This window comes from Leucoraja erinacea, chromosome 4 (assembly GCF_028641065.1).
Source record: "Leucoraja erinacea ecotype New England chromosome 4, Leri_hhj_1, whole genome shotgun sequence".
Lineage (NCBI taxonomy): Eukaryota > Metazoa > Chordata > Chondrichthyes > Rajiformes > Rajidae > Leucoraja > Leucoraja erinaceus.
Window position 1 is genome coordinate 27537828 of NC_073380.1, and position 21186 is coordinate 27559013.

Genomic DNA, 21186 nt, shown 5'->3' on the forward strand with positions numbered 1-21186 from the left:
GGGCCTATTTCCACACTGTATCTCTAAACTAAACTAAACACAACCTCAGATGATCATAAAGTATCATTCTTCAAACTTAGCATGTCCAACTTTTCCACTTAAGATAATCCCCCTATTCCAATTATTAGTCCATTAAACCTGCTCTGTTCTGCCTCTAATGCTTTAACATTCTTAAATTAGCAATACCAGACATAATACTCCAGATTTGATCTCACCAATTCCTTATATAATGGAAGGATGGTCTTCCTACTTATATATTTTGTTTCCCAGCAATACATTGGAAGGGAAACTAGGCAAGCTCATGAAGGAAAGGGATAAAAATTATGTATTGGTAAGGTTATATGTGGAATCTTTTAGAGTTCACTGGCCTGTTGCCATATTTCGATGTTGAAACTGGTATATAAAACTATGCAAGAGATCAGTTGTCAACCATGTTACACTATCGGTACTTTTATAGTATGAAATGCTTTGAGGGATTTCAGTGGATAAGGTAAATGTAATTATAATTGCCGATCTGTTCTGATTTTATCAGTGAACTAAGCTATAGCTCATAAGAATAACGAACGTAATTATTGTGGATTTGGTTGCAGTTCATCTTTGACCTCATGGTTTGTGGAAAGCTTAATCGGAACAAGGTAATTGAGGAGTTTGTCCTGCACTCGGCCGCCCCCATGGACACTGCCATCAAACTCTCCCGTGCATTTGGCATCACGGCTCTGAAGGAAAAGGAGAGGTCCAAGGAGTTGCTGGAAGCCGCCAAGTATTGCGAGAACATGGCAAGCGAGCTGCTTACGGTGGCATCCGGTTGCAGGAGTGCTGGGTACCTGCTCCGAGCTGTGGACCATCGGGGCACCACCATGCTGGACTCCTTAATAGAATGCGAGCAGAAGGAAGTGGTGGCCCACCCAGCCGTGCAGAAGTACCTGACCGACGTCTGGTATGGGAACTTGAAGTGGGCCCACTGGAAAATAGTCCTTTTGTTTTTTACCTTCCTAGTCTGTCCTCCCATTTGGCTGCTCTTCTCCCTCCCATTTAAGCACCAGCTCAACAGGATCCCAATAATGAAGTTCATGAGCCATTTGGTTTCTCATATCTTCCTGCTGGTGTTGTTTGTGTTAACCATCGTCTATCCCCCGCTCAGCCCAATATACGAAGGTCGGATGCTTCCCTGTTGGAATGAATGGCTGCTGCTGGCTTGGCTTTCAGGAATGCTGGTCTCGGAGCTGACCCACCCAGGGGAGCGGGCAGGATTGGCGTGGATTCGAGTATTCATCCTGGGATTTTCAGCCGTCGCAGTCTTCTGTCACCTCCTTGCATTTGCTTTCCGGGACCACGAGCGGCTGCACTGCTTCTTTGCTCGAAATATCTTCCTTGCAGTGGCCATGACCCTCTGCTTTGTGCAGTTTTTGGAGTTTCTCACCTTCCACCACCTCTTCGGCCCCTGGGCCATCATTATCCGAGACCTGATGAAGGACCTGGCCAGATTTGCAATCATTCTTGCCCTGTTTCACGTCGCCTTCACCATGCAGCTTGCAGCAGTTTACCAACCTGTGTACCCTGTTCCACCGTTCAACCCATCCGCTGGCAATAGATCGGATTCTGAACAGGTACTTTATGACATTCAAGACCCACTGGATATTACCGTCCTACTTTTCTTTGCTCTCTTCGGTATGGTGGATCCTGACTCCTTGCCCGCATTGTATCGGACACCCATATTTACCCAGTTCATTGTCAAGTTTGTATTTGGAATGTACCTTGTCATGACACTGATTGTCCTGATCAACTTGCTGATTGCCATGATGAGTGACACCTACCAGCGAATCCAGGCTCAGTCAGACACTGAGTGGAAGTTTGGGAGGGCTATGTTAATCCGCGACATGATCAGGAAATCTGGGACTCCATCTCCATTCAATCTATGCACCCATCTTTTCTACTACATCAAAATGCTGTGCAAACATAGGGGTAAGTCGATGATTTTCATTGAGTTGAATGCTCCAGCCATGTACCAACATGTATGTGTTTCATGATTGAAGCTAAGTATATCATGCTTTTATTCCCTAGCTTGAATATTAGAGGAACTGACAAAAGTCAGCTAAAAGCACATGAATGCCAGGGATTTATGCAAAGGTGCAGAATCAGTTTTGCACCTTTAACAGGCACAGACTAAATGGAGAAGCAGGGAACTGCAGATGCTGGTTAATACACAAAAGGACACAAAGAGCCGGAGTAACTCAGCAGGGCCGGCAGCAACCCTGGAGAACATGGATATGTGACATTTCGGGTCGAGAACTTCCCTCAGACCGTTTCCTTTTTTCTATATTTGGAGTCTGAAGAATTTGGAGTCGACCCAGAACGTCACCTATCCATGTTCTGTCAGAGATGCTGCCTGACCTGCTGACAGACTCAATGAAATAAATAGTCTCACCTCTGCTTTCATCCAATATGTTTATAAACCCTCTGGAGATGGGCTGCCTAGTGCCATCTTCTACTGTGAACACCATTGATGCTGCCCCTTGACGAAGTCCCGAGGCTGCCAGATTATTAGAGTTTTACTTTATCACATTTGTGAATGACTACCTTGCAGTTCACATTCCTGCCTTAGCATATGAAAATTCACCTTCTCTCAGTATTTGACCTTAATTTCTGGTCTATCCTTGTCCTTTTGATAACAACCTTAACATTTCCAGAATTATGACCATTAACCATGGAGTTGTGCGGGGCTGGTCCCGACATCGCACGGGGCTCTGAAATTCTTGCAGTGAATGAAATTTTAGTGCACCAACTGCCTGTCGCAGAACTGACGACCAAAGTGGGACAGGCCCAAGACCATGGCGCGACGCAACGTCTCACCTTCAACAGCAGCAGAAGCAGGCAAACGATCGCCGAACTCGGCCTGGGGCTCACGGCCGTTGCAGTCCAGATCCGCCCCCACTTCTACTCCCAGAGCAGGGCCAAGAAAATTGAAGATAGACCCAAAATGCTGGAGTTACTCAGCGGGACCGGCAGCATCTCTGGAGAGAAGCAATGGGTGACGTTTCGGGTCAAGAGCCTTTTTTGCAGACTGAAGAAGAATCTCGACACGAAACGTCACCCATTGCTTCTCTCCAGTGATGCTGTCGGTCCTGCTGAGTTACTCCAGCTTTGTAACCATCTTCAAATGATGGCACGCGCTCCAGACGGCTGTGCGTACGCATGTAATCGTGCCCGAACTTCGCTCGACCATCTCGGCTCAACGCGACCGCGAGGTCACGTAATTTGCATACCAAGGACACGTAAGTGGGTCAGGCCCTTTACCCTTGTGAATGCAGATCTGACCTGCCAATGAGATGTATGGTACAGAGTTAATGGGATATGGGAGGGGATGAGCCTTGGTCCAACTTTGTTCATCTGCTTGAAACCACTAGCTCTGTCATCTTGACACATCATTGTCTGATCTTCAACCACAGTTATAAGGAGCGCTGCCCAATACTTTATATTGATCCTTCTTCTCCCCTCCCTTCAGGACCCAAAATATAAATCCTGATACATTCACCCACCCACCCCATCTAGAAAACCTTGATCATATCATAGTTACAATATTTACCCCTTCCCAAACTTTGTAGCCATACCACTGGTTCCAGTTATTCAAATCATCTACACTGCCACAACTCCCGAACTTGACATAACTCTTAGGCAGCACTTTATCATCATGAAAACTGTCCCAGATACTTTCCAAAAATCAACCATAACATGTGAAAGTTTTGGTCACATTTGATATCGCTGTTAAGGAGATAGACAGAGATAAGGAGAAAAATCAGAGTGCCTAATAACAGAGATATATTACATTCTTTTTATATTTCTAATACTTGAACAAGTATTATACAAGCATTATGATGCCAGAGACAAATTTAATTTGAAGTGATACCCCACAATAAGGTTAAGAATGACTGAATTTCATTATTGTGCAATCACTTGACATTTTTGTGTCTCTGTAATGTTAATTATGGCTATGGAAACATGATAAATAATCATTGTAATGCTACAAAGAGAACTAACCCGTGGGAAATAGAATTGTTGAAGTTTTGGATCTGAAGAAGGCCATTGAACTCCCTGGATCTTTGTGGGTGACAGCTTCAGATTGAAGCCATCCACTCTAAACCAACTTGTAAATCATGCTTCAGGATGTCCAAATGGTTCAAGGGTGGACAGAGACATATTTTTTTGTCTGCAAAAAGGAAATAATTAAAATAAATAAAATGCAGTTAATACCCAGCAAATCAGACAGCATTCATGGAGAAAGAAACAGAGGTATTATATCAGGTTTATAGCCATATATCATAATGTTCTGGAAATAAATAAGAATTATTTAGAATAATCCTATAATTTATGTTCCTGAGATTTGTTTATACGCATTACTATCACCTCTGTTCGCAAATCTTATGGGATTTTAATGTGTAAAAGTTTTGCAGGAGAGGATTCTAAACAAGAACATGGCAACATCAGTATGTGATGTGGCTTTGCTTTATATCCTTAACACAACATGACAGATAACCTAGCTAATCTGACATGTATCCTTAGGTCAGGCTGGTGAGAAAGCTGATGAATTGCAAATTTATAAAGATCAGATGCCGGTAAATTTATGGCAAAACTAGACTAAGTGGGACCTGTTGGGTCCCATGTTCACACAGGAGGGCTGGTCCCCCAACACAATATTCCACCTCTCCACCAATTCCAATATTAGTGGCCAGTGGGGAGGGGGGGGGGCTTTCTGGAGCGCTAGTATGGGTGTTGTGGGCCAAATTGACTGGTTTCCAGGGGGCTAGTATGGACATTGTGGGCCAAATGGATTATTGGGCTGGCAGCTCAGTCACTCAGGCCTGGTGGGCTGGCAGCTCAGTCACTCAGGCCTGGTGGGCTGGCAGCTCAGTCAACAGGCCTGGTGTGCTGGCAGTTCAGTCATTCAGGCCTGGCGGGCTGGCAGCTGTCACTCAGGTCTGGTGGGCTGGCAGCTCAGAAACTGCCAGAAATTCAGCCCAAAACAGGTGAGAGACTCTGTGAGAGAGAAGGGGGAGAGAGTGGAGAATCAAAGTTAGACATTTTTCATCTTTTTGTGCAGATCACAGCAATGAAGGAAGAAAGTCTATCCTGGCCTGGATCTCACAGGGAGCCGGTGAAGGGAGGGAGAAAAATACTGGGGTGAGGTTTAATACTTGCAGAGGGAATACTTACTGATGGGCCGAAGGGGCTCTTTAAAAAAAAATCTGAGTGAAATATCAGTGAAAGGCACTGTTTCTGGACTTTTCCTGGCCTGGCACGGGCCCTTTGGGCCAAATGCTCCTCCTGGGCTAATACGGGCATTTTGGGCAAAAGGGACTGGTTTCTCGGCTAATAGGGGCCATGTGGGCCAAAATTAGTGGTTTCAGGCAGGCTAAACAACTCATTTCATTTCACTTCCATTGCCATTGCAGTTTCAAGCACAGGCCAGGCCAGGCCACGCCAAACAGCTGATTGCATTTTCATTTCAATTCCATTGCCATTGCAGTTTCAAGCACAGGGCAGGCTGAACAGCTCATTGCATTTTCATTTCACTTCCATTGCCATTGCAGTTTCAAGCAAAGGGCAGGCCAAACAGCTCATTGCTTTTTCATTTCACTTCCATTGCCATTGCAGTTTCAAGCACAGGGCAGGCCGAACAGTTCATTGCATTTTCATTTCACTTCCATTGCCATTGCAGTTTCAAGCACAGGGCAGGCCACGCCATTCAATTCTGTTTGTAGTTAGTTTAGTTGTTTGTTTGTTTGTCTTTTTGTACAAAGTCCGCGAGCATTGCCACTTTTCATTTCACTGCACATCTCGTATGTGTATGGGACGAATAAACTTGACTTGACTTGACTTGACAAACAGCTGATTGCATTTTCATTTCACTTCCATTGCCATTGCAGTTTCAAGCACAGGGCAGGGCAAGACAAACTGCTGATTGCATTTTTATTTCACTTCCATTGCCATTGAAGTGTCAAGCACAGAGCAGGCCAAACAGCTGATTGCATTTTCATTTCACTTCCATTGCCATTGCAGTTTCAAGCACAGGGCTGGCCAAGCCAAACAGCTGAATGAATTTTCATTTCACTTCCATTGCCATTGCAGTTTCAAGCACAGGGCAGGCCAAGCCAAACAGCCGGTTGCATTTTCATTTCACTTCTATTGCCATTGCAGTTTCCAGCACAGGGCAGGCCAAGCCAAACAGCTCATTGCATTTTCACTTAATTTCCATTGCCATTGCAGTTTCAAGCATAGGGCAGGTCAAGCCAAACAGCTCATTGCATTTTCACTTCATTTCCATTGCCATTACCATTGCAGTTTCAAGCACAGGGCAGGCCAAACAGCTTATTGCATTTTAATTTCATTTCCTTTGCAGTTTCAAGCACATGGCAGGCCAAACAGCTTATTGCATTTTAATTTCATTTCCATTACAGTTTCAAGCACAAGGCAGGCCAAACAGCTCATTTCATTTTCATTAAGGGCTAACAAATCATTTATTGCAAGTACATTGCAGACTCACAGCTCAGTTGATTCACAGCCTAGATTGAGAATCGTGGCCTCTCCCTTGCGATGTTGCAGAGTGACTGAGTCATGTTCAGGCATCCGGGGTTTTATAGTCCTGCCCACCCCCCCAAAAGGGGCATTACCTTCATCGTGGTGATTGACAGGCGAGAGGATCTCAAGGTTTTTTAAACACTCATAACTTTTTTTTCATCGATGAGAAAAATCCTCGGGGCCTGCTCAGCGGAGGACTGTGAGTAAGATGGCCAAAAATCATAGCGATATATGGTGGCGTATTTTCTAAAATCAATATACAGTGCAGACAGGAAGTGGTCAAGATGAGACTCTTAATTATATAGATATTACAGATTAGCAAACCAATTAAACTTATTAAGAAGGCAATACATTATACCTGTTAGAAAGTCTAATTACAAACAGTTGATAAGATCCGCAAACACTATCAGTATTCTAATAGTTTTATGTATTTTTTCCACTGGGGCATTAACCTGTTACTTTCAAGCATAAAGTTTAATTTGCAAATATTTCCAACAGCAGCTTTTAACTGGAAATTGCACTGATCACAAGCTCCAGCTGTGATGTTGATATCCAAGGCCAATTTAAATATACACTGCACAAAACCTTTTTAAAATTGGCAAGAAAGAAACCTACAGAACATACAAACCTGTATACTTTTGGGATGTTGGAGGAAACCAGAGCACCTGGAGGAAATCCACGTGGTCCCAAGGTGAACGTACATGCTCCATACAGACAACACTCATAATCAGGATCGAACATGGGTCTCTGGTGCTGTAAGGCACAAACTCAGCTATTAAATGTATTCCCATTATGCTGGTTGTGAAATTTAAATCCAATCAATAAATTTGGGCACATAATCAGTAAATTCATCAGTCTGGTCATTGAATCCAAAATTCATATTGCAAATTTATAAAACATTCGTTATGCCGCATTTGAATTATTCTGTGCGGTTCTGGTTGCCCTATTACAGGAAGATGTGGATGCTGTGGAAAGTGTGCAGTAAAGATTTACCAGGATGATGCCTGGATTAGAGACTACGAACTGGAGGGAGAGGTTGAACAAACTCGGATTGTTTTATCTGGATCGTCGGAAGTGATGGAAGATCCTATAGGAGTATATCAAATTATGAGATCATAGATAGGATAGACAGTCAGAACGTTTTCCCAAGGCGGACATGTTAAAGACAAGAAGACATAGCTATATGCTCAGAGGGAGAAAGTTAAATGGAAATGTATGGGGCGATTTTTTTATTTTATTCAGTCAGTGTTGGATGCCTGAAATGTGCTGCCAGGGGTCGTGGTGATGGTGACATTTAAGAGGCTTTAAGATGGGCACATGGATATGTAGGGAAAGGAGGGGCATGGATGAAGTACAGGCAGAATGTATTAGTTTAATTTGGCATTATGTTTGCCAGAGAAATTATGGGCCAAAGAGTCTGTTCCTGTGCTGTATGTTCTATGGAATTGAAAACAGAGCAAGGCATTTGTAAAAATGACCACAAACCTACAAGTCTGTATGAAAAACATGTGTTTTTCATTCAAACCCTTCAAAGTTGGAAGTCTGCTTTCCATCCCCAGTCTTCCTAAGATTTGACAGTGGACCCACCCGTGTGGGTTTTAATACCTATTTAATATGTTTTAATACCTATTTATTCATGCAGATTTGAATAAATGCACTTCTAGTCTGCAGTCATCCTCTGGGAGGAAAACCTTTCCCCAAATCCCTCTAGGGCAGCACAGTGGCACTGCAATAGAGTGGCTGCCTTATGGGCCTGTCCCACTTACACAATTTATAGGCAACTACAGGAAACTATGAGGTCGCCACATGTTCGCCGGAGGTTGCCGTGGTGTCGCCTGCATGGTGGTGAGTAGTTCCCCCATTCTCGTAACTAGTCGTGGCTTCATTCTGGTCATCACTAATTATTCAACGTTAAAAAATTAGCGGCGACCAGAATTTTTACGCCATGGAGAGTAGCAAGAATTCTCGTAGGTGCAGTGGTAGTGGGTTGCCAGGAGGTCGTAGGTTGTCGTAGGTTGTAGCCAGTGCTGACCGGTGAATTGGCTCATTGGGGAAAAAAAACATAAGCAGTAGTTTTCAGAACCAAGGATAACCGACCAGTAATGTTAATGTCCGCCGAGCTTCACAGCCGTGGATCTCTGGCTTCTTAAAAGTTGTCTCCACTCCTTCTCCCCACCCCATCTCCCCCTTCTCTCCGCTCTTCCCCCCCCCTCTCCCCCCCCCTCTTTTAAAGGACTTAAGTGACCCTTCCCGGACACTGTGTTTTCATCGTCTTAATTGAGCGCCAACCTTCCTGTTCATCGTGGTGTGTGTCTGTATCACATTGTCTTTGCACCGTGTGAATTTCACTCAGACAACGCTCCCCCCACTTGCCCTGTCCCCCTGCCTGCATAATTGGCTGGTGAAGGAAGCAATGTTGTGTATGTGTGTTCCACTCTGCCAGTCGTCGTTTCAGTAGCCGTTCCAGTCGCCGGTTTTTCAGCGACCTGCTACGAATTGACAGTCACCGGCAGTCGCCTGAAAAATCGCCTAACTGGGACAGGCCCATTATAGCGCCAGAGACTCAGGTTCGATCCTGACCATGGTTGCTGTCTGTATGGAGTTTGTACGTTCTCCCTGTGACCGCGTGGGCTTTCTCCCACATGTCCGATGTGTCGGTTTGTAGGTTAATTGACTTTGGCAAATTGTTCCTAGTGTGTAGGATAGAACTAGTGAAAAGGTGATCGCTAAACTAAGTCACCTCCAACACTCTTACTCCTCACCTTAAACCTGTGGCCTCTGATTTACACATCTGTTAGGTCAAACGTTTCTCTCTATCTACTCTATCTATGCCCCCCAAAAGGGTAAATAGTGAGAATTAATTTCACCTTGGAATTTGTTTAAAATTCCTCTTAATGTTATTTCCACTCCTGCCAACGGGAAGGAGGTATTTCTGAAAATCGTGACCTCCAGGTTCAGGAATAAGATGTAGGAGTCTGAAATCCTAAAATTACACTTTATCCCACCTCTCTAAATCTAAAATAAAACCAAACGGTCTTAAAACCACACAGCATCATCAAAACGTTTGTATTTCAGATAAACTGCCTATCAGATTTGACCTATAACATTACTCATCTTTTCTTTTTTGAACTGATTTATATTTCATTTTTTAAATTAATTTCAGGAAAAGACCAGCCTTGATTCATTTTCGAGTAGCAATTCTCACTTTATGACCTTTCTCCCAGTTGTAATTTGCAAGACTGGGCCATTGTGAATGTGTGTGTTATTTTTGTCCAAACCCTTAGGTAAACTTTGCTCTACGGAGGGCCGTGAACTAATGAATGAAGGAGATAACCTTGACACCATATCAGATACCCGCTCCATTGACATGTTGGCACATACGTCTGTTGGCTGGATACGAAACACCTCAAAGAGGGCAACGCAAATCTCCCCTGAAGGTATTACATCAATTCCTTTATGTGCAGAAGTGTTGATCGTGTTTTAAAACAATAGTGGATTGCACAGGTTTTTTATGTAGCCTACACTTAAAGAATAACTAGCAATTTAGATACGTATTTTCAGCTGATACGGTATCCCATATCTTTGTAGCAAGCAAATGCCATTGACAGTGAGCACAATAGTTGGTACACAAGAGTTCACCACAGACCAATGAAGATTCCCCAGAGCTACACTATAGATTTGAATGCTGTAGTTTATCTTTGTTTGGAATCGTACATCTTTTCTATCAGCAGTATCTCAGAAGGCCTGGTAAAATGTCATGTGCTCTTTAAGTTGACCTCCCCACCATAGAAGGGATCTATAGGAGGCACTGCCTCAAAAAGGCAGCCAGCATTATCAAAGACACACACCACCTTGGCCACACTGTCATTTCACTCCTGCCAACAAGAAGAAGATATAGAAGTCTAAAAACCGTGACCTCCAGATTCAGGAACAAATTCTTTCCAACAACCATCAAGCTAGTAAACACTGCAAACACCAACTAAACTTCAAACTACGAACTGTCGTGGTTGCCCCAGGGACTTTGCATTATATTACTGCACTTTTTTATTTATTGACCTTTTAATTTGTTTATTTATCATGTTATCTACTGAGTACTGTGTTTACAACCCTGTTGTGCTGCTGCACGGATAAATGTTAATGTTTAAGAAGGAACTGCAGATGCTGTAAAATTCGAAGGTAGATAAAAATGCTGGAGAAAATCAGCAGGTGAGGCAGCATCTATGGAGCAAAGGAATTGGCGATGTTTCATGTCGAGACCCTTCTTCAGACTGATGTGGGGGGGGGGGCGGTAAGAAGAAAGGAAGGGGGTGGAGGCAGTGGGCTGCGGGAGAGCTGGGAAGGGGAGGGGAAGGAGGGAGAAGAAAGCAAGGACTACCTGAAATTGGAGATTGTTCATACCGCTGGGGTGTAAACTACCCAAGTGAAATATGAGGTGCTGTTCCTCCAATTTACAGTGGGCCTCACTCTGGCCATGGAGGAGGCCCAGGACAGAAAGGTCAGATTCAGAATGGGAGGGGGTGTTGAAGTGCTGAGGCACCAGGAGATCAGGTTGGTTATTGTGAACTAAGCAGAGGTGTTGGGTGAAGCGATCGCCAAGCCTACGCTTGGACTCACCGATGTGGAGCAGCTGACACCTAGAGCAGCGGATGCAATAGATGAGGTTGGAGGAGGTGCAGGTGAACCTCTGCCACACCTGGAAAGACTGTTTAGGTCCTTATATGGAGTCAAGGGGGGAGGCAAAGCAACAAGTGTAGCTTTTCTTGCGGTTGCAAGGGAAAGTACCAGGGGAGGGGGTGGTTTGGGTGGGAAGGAACAAATTGACCAGGGAGTTACGGAGGGAGTGGTCTCTGCGGAAAGTTGAAAGGGGAGGAGATGGGAAGATGTGGCCAGTGGTGAGATCCCATTGGACGTGGCGAAAATGTCAGAGGAGTATCTGTTGTATGTGACGGCAGGTAGGGTGGAAAGTGAGGACAAAGGGGACTCTGCCCTTGTTATGAGTGGGGGGATGGAGAGTGAGAGCAGAGTTATGACTTATAGAAGAGACCCTGGTGAGAGCCTCATCTACAGTCTAAGAGGGGAACCCCCAATCCCTAAAGAATGAGGACATTCCCAATGCCTTGGTTTGGAACACCTCATCCTGGGTGCAGATGCTGCGCAGTCAGAAGAATTGGGAGTAGAGCATAGAGTCCTTACAGGTAGCAGGGTGGGAAGAAGTATAGTCCAGATAGCCATGGGAGTCAGTGAGTTTGTAGTAGATGTCTGTGAGTAGTCTGTTCCCTGCGATGGAGATGGTGAGGTCCAGAAACGGTAGGGAGATGTCGGAAATCCACAGAGCTGCTGTGGATTTGGAAGCAACAGCAACTAAGAGCAGCAGGAGAAAACACTGATTAGCTCTAGCCCATGTGGGAGGAAAGAAGTGAATCAGAGGGGGGGGGAAACAGTTGAAAAGGAGAGGCAAAGCACAGGCAGACTTTACTCAGAGTTGCTGTGGATTTGGAAGCAACAGCAACTAAAAGCAGCAGGAGAAAACACTGATTGGCTCTAGCCAAAGTGGGAGGAGAGAAGTGAGTCAGAGGGGGAAAACAGTTGAAAACTGAGGAATTTGGTTTGTAAATTGGTAAATTAGGCAATTTATCAGTCAATATAAGCAAGACGGCTCTTAGGGAGCGGCAGTGTGAGCGGCCGTGTGCGAAAAGTGCAAGTCTTTGGCTTGATAGTCTTCGGCGAGGAGGCTACGCAAAACGCTGAGAGGGAGAGACGAAAGAAGGAGATGTCAGGCAAGCTGATTCAGTGCGATGCTTGCAGTATGTGGGAGGTCAAGGACACTGCTGGTGCCTCTGGCTGCTACAAATGTGAGAAGTGCATCCAGGTACAGCTCCTGAAGGACCGTGTTGGGGAACTGGAGAAGCAAGTGGATGACCTCAGGTTTGTCCGAGAAACTGAGTTGTTCCTCGACAAGTCCAACAGTAAGATTGTTACACCTAAGGTACTGGAAGAGAGAAGGTGGGGGAAGGTGAACAAGGGAGGGAAGCATGGAATGCAAATGTCCCCGGATGTTGTACCTCATGTGAACAGGTTCACCCACTTAGAAGCTGTCGGGTCAGAAGACGTTATTACACCGAGCGGTGGAGTGGCTTGCGAAGCAAAAAGGGCTGTTGAGCCAAAACCAAAGAGGCCAACGTCAGGCAACGCCATTGTAGTGGGAGACTCCATTGTGAGAGGTACGGACAGGGGTTTCTGCGGCAACAGACGGGATTCGAGGATGGTGTGCTGCCTTCCTGGTGCCAGGATCCAGGATGTCACGGACAGAGTGCAGAAAATCCTCAAGGGCGAAGTGGTAGTGCATATCAGCACAAACGATGTCGGAAAGAAGGGGATGAATATTCTGCAGCATGACTTTACAGAGCTCGGAAAAATGCTGAAAAGCAGGACCTCCAGGGTTGTTATCTCCGGTTTGCTTCCAGTTCCCCGTGCTGGCGAGAGGAGGAACAGGGAGATACGGGACCTGAATATGTGGCTGGGGAACTGGTGCACAGGGCAGGGATTTAGATTCTTAGATCACTGGGATCAGTTTTGGAGTAAGGGGGAACTGTTCAAAAGGGACGGATTGCATCTTAACAGGTGGGGGACCAGCATTCTGGCAGGCAGGTCTGCCACTGCTGCACGGGTGGTTTTAAACTGAATAAGGGGGATGGGGTGTCAAATGGGATAGTCGAGGATGGAGTTAAAGAGAAAGGGTTTCTTAAATGTGTGAGCGTAGAGACAGAGGGGTGTAAAATGAGGGTAGAAGCAATAGGTAGCAAGGTGAAAAGTAAAAGTGGCAGGCAGACAAATCCACGGCAAAAATCAAAAATGGCCACTTTTCACCATAATTATATAAGGGGTAAGAGTGTTGTAAAAACAAGCCTGAAGGCTTTGTGTCTCAATGCAAGGAGTTTGTTTAAGGTGGATGAGTTGAATGTGCAGATAGATATTAATGACTATGATCTAGTTGGGATCACGGAGACATCCAGGGATATTCAATATTCAGGAGGGATAGACAGAAAGGAAAAGGAGGTGGGGTAGCATTACTGGTTAGAGAGGAGATTAATGCAATAGAAAGGAAGGACATAAGCTTGGAGGATGTGGAATCGATATGGGTAGAGCTGCGAAACTAAGGGGCAGAAAACGCTAGTGGGAGTTGTGTACAGGCCACCTAACAGTAGTAGTGGAGTTGGGGATGTCATCAAACAGGAAATTAGAAATGCGTGCAACAAAGGTAAAACAGTTATAATGGGTGACTTCAATCTACATATAGATTGGGCGAATCAAATTAACAAGGGTGCTGAGGAAGAGGATTTCTTGGAATGTATGCAGGATAGTTTTCTAAACCAACATGTAGAGGAACCAATGAGAGAGCAGGCTATTCTAGACTGGGCATTGAGTAATGAGGAAGGGTTAGTTAGCAGTCTTGTTGTGCGTGGCCCCTTGGGCAAGAGTGACCATAATATGGTTGAGTTCTTCATTAGGATGGAGAGTGACATTGCTAATTCAGAATCAAGGGTCCAGAACTTAAAGAAAGGTAACTTTGAGGGTATGAGACATGAATTGGCCAAGATAGACTGGCAATTGATTCTTAAGGGGTTGACGGTGGATATGGAATGGAAGGCATTTATAGACTGCATGGATGAGCTACAACAATTGTTCATCCCAGTTTGGCAAAAGAATAAATCAGGGAAGGTAGTGCATCCGTAGATAATAAGGGAAATCAGGGATAGTATCAAAACAAAAGATGACGCATACAAATCAGCCAGAAAAAGCAGCCTACCAGAGGACCGAGAGAAATTCAGAGTCCAGCAGAGGAGGACAAAGGGCTTAATTAGGAAAGGGAGAATTGATTATGAATGAAAACTGGCAGGGAACATAAAAACTGACTGCAAAATTTTTTATAGATATGTGAAGAGAAAAAGATTAATTAAAACAAATGTAGGTCCCTTGCAGTCAGAAACAGGTGAATTGATCATGGGGAACAAGGACATGGCAGACCAATTGAATAATTACTTTGGATCTGTCTTCACTAAGGAAGACATAAATAATCTGCCGGAAATAGCAGGGAACCAGGGGTCAAATGAGATGGAGGAACTGAGTGAAATCCAGGTTAGCCGGGAAGTGGTGTTAGGTAAATTGAATGGATTAAAGGCCGATAAATCCCCAGGGCCAGATAGGCTGCATCCCAGAGTACTTAAGGAAGCAGCCCCAGAAATAGTGGATGCATTAGTGATAATTTTTCAAAACTCTTTAGATTCTGGAGTAGTTCCTGAGGATTGGAGGGTAGCTAATGTAACCCCACTTTTTAAAAAGTGAGGGAGAGAGAAAACGGGGAATTACAGACCAGTTAGTCTAACATCGGTAGTGGGGAAACTGCTAGAATCAGTTATTAAGGATGGGATAGCAGCACATTTGGAAAGTGGTGAAATCATTGGACAAAGTCAGCATGGATTTATGAAAGGTAAATCATGTCTGACGAATCTTATAGAATTTTTCGAGGATGTAACAGGTAGAGTGGATAAGGGAGAACCAGTGGACATGTTATATCTGGACTTTCAGAAGGCTTTTGACAAGGTCCCACATAAGCGATTAGTATATAAACTTAAAGCACACAGTATTGGGGGTTCAGTATTGATGTGGATAGAGAACTGGCTGGCAGACAGGAAGCAAAGACTAGGAGTAAACGGGTCCTTTTCACAATGGCAGGCAGTGACTAGTGGGGTACCGCAAGGCTCAGTGCTGGAACCCCAGCTATTTACAAATATATATTAATGATTTGGACGAGGGAATTGAATGCAACATCTCCAAGTTTGCGGATGACACGAAGCTGGGGGCAGTGTTAGCTGTGAGGAGGATGCTAGGAGGTTGCAAGGTGACTTGGATAGGCTGGGTGAGTGGGCAAATGCATGGCAGATGCAGTATAATGTGGATAAATGTGAGGTTATCCACTTTGCTGGCAAAAACAGGAAAGTAGACTATTATCTGAATGGTGGCCGATTAGGAAAGGGGGAGATGCAACGAGACCTGGGTGTCATGGTACACCAGTCATTGAAAGTAGACATGCAGGTGCAGCAGGCAGTGAAGAAAGCGAATGGCATGTTAGCATTCATAGCAAAAGGATTTGAGTATAAGAGCAGGGAGGTTCTACTGCAGTTGTACAGGGTCTTGGTGAGACCACACCTGGAGTATTGCGTACAGTTTTGGTCTCCTAATCTGAAGAAAGACATTCTTGCCATAGAGGGAGTACAGAGAAGGTTCACCAGACTGATTCCTGGGATGTCAAGACTTTCATATGAAGAAAGACTGGATAGACTCGGCTTGTACTCGCTAGAATTTAGAAGATTGAGGGGGGACCTTATAGAAACTTACAAAATTCTTAAGGGGTTGGACAGGCTAGATGCAGGAAGATTGTTCCCGATGTTGGAGAAGTCCAGAACAAGGGGTCACAGTTTAAGGATAAGGAGGAAATCTTTTAGGACCGAGATGAGGAAAACATTTTTGACACAGAGTGGTGAATCTCTGGAATTCTCTGCCACGGAAGGTAGTTGAGGCCAGTTCATTGGCTATATTTAAGAGGGAGTTAGATGTGGCCCTTGTGGCTAAAGGGATCAGGGGGTATGGAGAGAAGGCAGGCACAGGATACTGAGTTAGATGATCAGCCATGATCATATTGAATGGCGGTGCAGGCTCGAAGAGCCGAATGGCCTACTCCTGCACCTATTTTCTATGTTTCTATGTTTCTAAATTGTCCAGGTTAATTTAAGTTAGTGGTGAAATGGATGAAGTGAGTGAGTTCTGCATGGGTGCAGGAGGTAGTACCAATGCAGTCGTCAATGTAGCGGAGGTAGAGTTCGGGGATAGAGCCACAGTACGCCTCGAACATGGATTGTTCGACGTACCCTACAAAGAGGCAGGCATAGCTGGGGCCCATGCGCGTGCCCATAACTACGCCTTGGATTTGGAGGAAATGGGAGGAGTCAAACGAAAAGTTATTGAGGGTAAGGACCAGCTCCGCTAGGCAGAGGAAAGTATCGGTAGATGGGGATTGGTTCTGCGGTGGAGGAAGAAACGGAGTGCTTTAAGACCCTCCTGGTGGGGGATGGAGGTGTAGAGTGACTGGACATCCAATTTGGAAGAATTTTAATATTCTGTTTCGGTCTATATGAAAATTAAATCTTGACTCTTCAATATCCTCTGTTTCATCACTGAAAAAGTTGACTTGATATTCTGCAATACACAAAGTGCTGGAGGAACCTAGTGGGTCAGGCAGAATCTTTGGAGAGAATGAATAGACAATGTTTCGGACTGAAGAAAGATCCTGGCCCAAATCGTCGCCTGTCCCTTCCTTTGACTAATGCTACCTCACCCAGTGAGATCCTCCAGTACTTTGCAATTAATTCAATATCCCAGCATCCACAGTTCCTTGTCACTGTACCTGATACTTGGTTATGCAGTAATCTGTGAGACTGTTGATCAACTTGAGAAAATAGTAAAAACACACAAAGTTTGATATTGTCTATTATCTTTGAACAACCATTTCCCTTCAACTCTATTGCCTCCGAGCTGAATTACTGCCCATATGGTCTTCAAATATGACTCCACCTCACTGTTAGTAAAATATAATTGCCTCATTTAAATGCTTCATCATAAGGTTAATGGTGGAAGAACTTCATTAGTTCAAGAACGTGGTGAGTCAGCATCTTCTCAAGGAATATTGAGCGTTGCAACTGTTCTGGCATTACCAATGATGCTCTCTTCTCAAAAATGAATAGTAAAATTTATGTTGTTCCACACTTCTTTGTTCCTGAATTTTTCTTTGGGGGAATTAGTTACATGTAACTAAGGTAGGTAAGGAACTGCAGATGCTGGTTTATGAAAAAGGACACAAAGTGCTGGAGTAACTCACAGGTCAGGCAACATCTCAAGATGACATGGAGAGGTGTTGTTTTAGGTCAGGATCCTTCTTCAGACTACATGTAGTGGGGTGGGGGGGGGGGGGGGGGGGGGGGGAAAGAAAGCTGAGAAGAGAGGTTGAGGTAGAACAAGGCCTGGTAAGTGATAGCCTGTTTATAGGTGACTGGGATTGTTATTGGTAGATGGGTGGACAATGGCCAGAGACCCCTCGAAACAACACCTATCCATGTCTTCCACAGACTACCCGAGCCATTGAGTTACTCCAGCACTTTGTGTCCTTTTAAATTAGCTAATGTACTCATTTGAATTGGGCAAAGTCAACGGGGAAAAATTCCTGCCTCTCAGAAGTGGACTGATAATTCTGGGGATCATGAACCAAAGATGTAGTACAAGCTTGTCAGTGAAATTGCATAGAAACAAAATGTAAAAGAAAATTAATCAAAGGGACATTTTTGTAGCTTAATTTTCTAGCTATCTTTAGATTTCTGAGTCAGCAGTCAAGAAAAATAGATATTAACTTAATCTAAACCATTTGTAAAAACGTAGTTTGAAAATTAATCAAAATAGTTCTTATTTTAGATACGTGTGAACGTGATAAAACAGCTTCCAACATTTCCTTCCACACAGCTGGGTTCTTACGAGGCATACGGCAGAATGGTCCAGTTCAGATTGAAGAAGTTGTAGACTGGCATAACGTGGCATTCCGTTATCTAACAATGAAAGGCCAAACTGATGGTATGTTTGTAATGGATTCATCTCAGTTTGAAGATGCAAACAATACAATTTGGTTTGCTCTTCTAGTGAACGCGCTAGCATCTTGAATGGTATCACTCAGTAGATAATCCAAAAACTAAAATATACTAGACCAAGTGCAGACCCGTTGGGTCTGTTCCCCCAACGTGTGGTTGGGGGGGGGGGGGGGGGGGGGGGGGCGGCATGCAGCGTCACACACTAACTAACCCCCCCCCCCCCCTCCTGCTACTGGTGGGGTGGGGAGGGGGGGAGAGAGAGAGAGAGAGAGAGAGAGAGAGAGGGGAGGAGAGAGAGGGGGGAGGAGGGAGGGGGGGGGGGGGGGGGGGAGGGGGGGGGGAGAGAGGGGGAGGGAGAGGGGGGGAGAGAGGGTGGGGGAGGGGGGAGAGTAGGGTGGGGGAGAGAGGGTGGGAGAGGGGGAGGGGAGAGGGGGAAGGAGAGGGGAGGGGAGGGCGGGGGAGGGGGGGAGAGGGGGGGGGAGGGGAGAGGGTGTGTTAGAGAGACACAGAGAGAGACAGAGAGAGACAAAGAGAGAGAAGGAGGGGGAGGGAGGGAGAGAGAGTGCCTTTTTACTACAACCCAAACAACCATTTGCAGGCAGTGCTTTTTTACCTCTAACCATATTTTCATTTTCAAACCAAATTAAGGGTACTCACAGTGCTGTTGACATTTGTCAGTGTCATTCAAATCTCTGATTGAGGCACACCACTTGCAGAGACTGATTGAGGCACACCACTTGCAGAGACTGATTGAGGCACACCACTTCCTGGTTTTATAGTCGCTCCCCCTCCCTCCAGCAGGGGCAGCAGAGAGAATGGGGAATGTTGTAAAAACATTAATATCTCTGTCAATTTTCATCGATGGGAAAAATCCTCGGCACACACGTGGCGGAGGGGGGCTCTGAGCGAGGTGGCCAAAAATGACGGCCGTATGTGGCGGCGTACTCTCGGAAACCGCAGCACAGAAAGCCGAAACCGGTCAAGAACAGAGTTTTAGTAATATAGATAGGACATTTATTTTCAGTAAGATCACACTTACAAACGATGTGCAGTGAAGCATATTGATCATTCTTAGAACGTAGAACATAGAAAAAAGTACAGGACAGGAATCGGCCCTCCATCCTACAATGACTGTGCCAAGCTAAACTGATTTCTCCTGCCTGCAGATGATCAATATGCCTTCATTCTCTGCACACTCATGTGCCGATCTAAATCCCTCTTAAACTATCGTATCTGCCTTCATCACCACCTCCAGCATTGCATTCCAGTCACCTACCACCCTCTTTATAAGAAAAAACTTGCCCCGCATCTCCTTTAAACTTTGCCACATCCACCTTAAACCTGTGCCCTTGAGTCTTTGAGCCTCAACAAGAATTTGTTCTGTTCCATTTATACATTGTTTTTTGACTTCCCAATTCTTAACCACTGTAAAGAAGGAAATCCTCTCCTGCAGCAGATTAATTTAGAGATTGTTTTAGTTACATTATGGCAAAACAGGTACACATTTATATAGAACACAGATTTCAGTTTTGACTTTTTGTGTTGTTCAGGACTGGTGTTGATACAACTGCAATATGACGGAAGACCAAAGGTCTGCAACTGTGATTTTGGCATCAACCATCAAACTTGACTTGCCAAATCCCAATAACATCAACATCATGAGGTGCTGCCTAGATTGATTATAATACTGCTTGACTGTGTGTCTGAAGATACAGCTTTCAAGGTCACCAAACATTGTATAGGACATCAAGTAATGTTGATCAGTGGAACAGTGTCAATGTGACCATTGATGATATGTAGTAAAGTGTGTTTATTTTTGTATTCAATAAGGGATTATATTTAAAGGATATCGTATATGAGTGTAATTGCTTAGCAGTTCCAGTTTTATTTGTTGAGACAGGCATAATGGCAGCAAGTGGCTCTTACCAATGAGCACAATTTTATTTCCATCAAGCACTTAAGTCAAGCTTCTTGGCAATTTTATTGAAGCAATGTACCTATATACTGTAGCAGACGTTCCTGTGAGAAATGTATCAACAAAAAAAAAGAAAACTGATGGGCTGGAGTTAAATATAAAGCATTGATGGCCAAAAGGGCCCTGGTGAGACCACATCAGGAGTATTGTGTGCAGTTTTGGTCTCCTAATTTGAGAAAGTACATCTTTGCTATTGAGGCAGTGCCACGCACGTTCACGAGGTTAATCCCTGGGATGGCGGGACTGTCATATGAGGAAAGATTGGAAAGGCTGGGCTTGTATTCAGCCGTTGGGTCCCGTCTCCTCAACGCGCGGTTGCAGAGGGGGCTGCCTGCGGCGTCACACACATACTAACCACCCCCCACACACACACACCAAACACCCCCCTTGATATTATATTAATATTATTCATTCGCTCCTTTTACCCCATCCCCGCCCTATTCACGCACGCATAGCCCCCAATCCGCAGGCGCACCTAGAGAGGGGTGGAGGGGGTAGAGAGAGAGGGCATAGAGAGAGGGGGCAGAGACAGAGAGAGTGGGACAGACAGAGAGAGAGGGGCAAAGACAGAGAGAGGGGCAGAGAGAGAGAGAGGGGGCAAAGACAGAGAGAGAGGGGACAAAGACAGAGAGAGAGGGGCAGACAGAGAGAGAGAGACGGAGAGAGAAACAGAGAGAGAGAGGGGGCAGAGACAGAGAGAGGGGAAGAGAGAGGGGGGGAGAAGGAATGAATGAATGAATCTCTTTAGAGAAGAGGGGGGAGAGAGAGGGGGAGGGGGCAGAGAGTAGGGAAGAGGGAGTAGAGAGAGGGGGGGGAGAGAGGCCAGGGGAGGGGAGAGAGGAGGGGGATAGGAGGGAGGGAGAAGAGGGAGGTGGGGGGAGAAGGAATGAATGAATCTCTTTAGAGAAGGAATGGGTGACGTTTCGGGTCGAGACCCTTCTTCAGGCT

At 45.1% G+C, this 21186-nt stretch overlaps 1 protein-coding gene across 1 annotated transcript in view; it reads left to right on the plus strand.

Moving 5' to 3' along the window:
• The window catches only part of LOC129696214 (short transient receptor potential channel 1-like), a 36943-nt gene extending 16251 nt beyond the window's left edge, over window positions 1-20692 (plus strand). Inside the window, exons 4-7 of the mRNA XM_055633885.1 lie at window positions 591-1962; window positions 9858-10010; window positions 18142-18249; window positions 19814-20692. Coding sequence (XP_055489860.1) covers window positions 591-1962; window positions 9858-10010; window positions 18142-18249; window positions 19814-19893 — 1713 coding nt within the window. The 3' untranslated portion in view covers window positions 19894-20692. The remainder of the gene's footprint in view (window positions 1-590; window positions 1963-9857; window positions 10011-18141; window positions 18250-19813) is intronic.
• The last annotated feature ends 494 nt before the right edge of the window (window positions 20693-21186 follow it).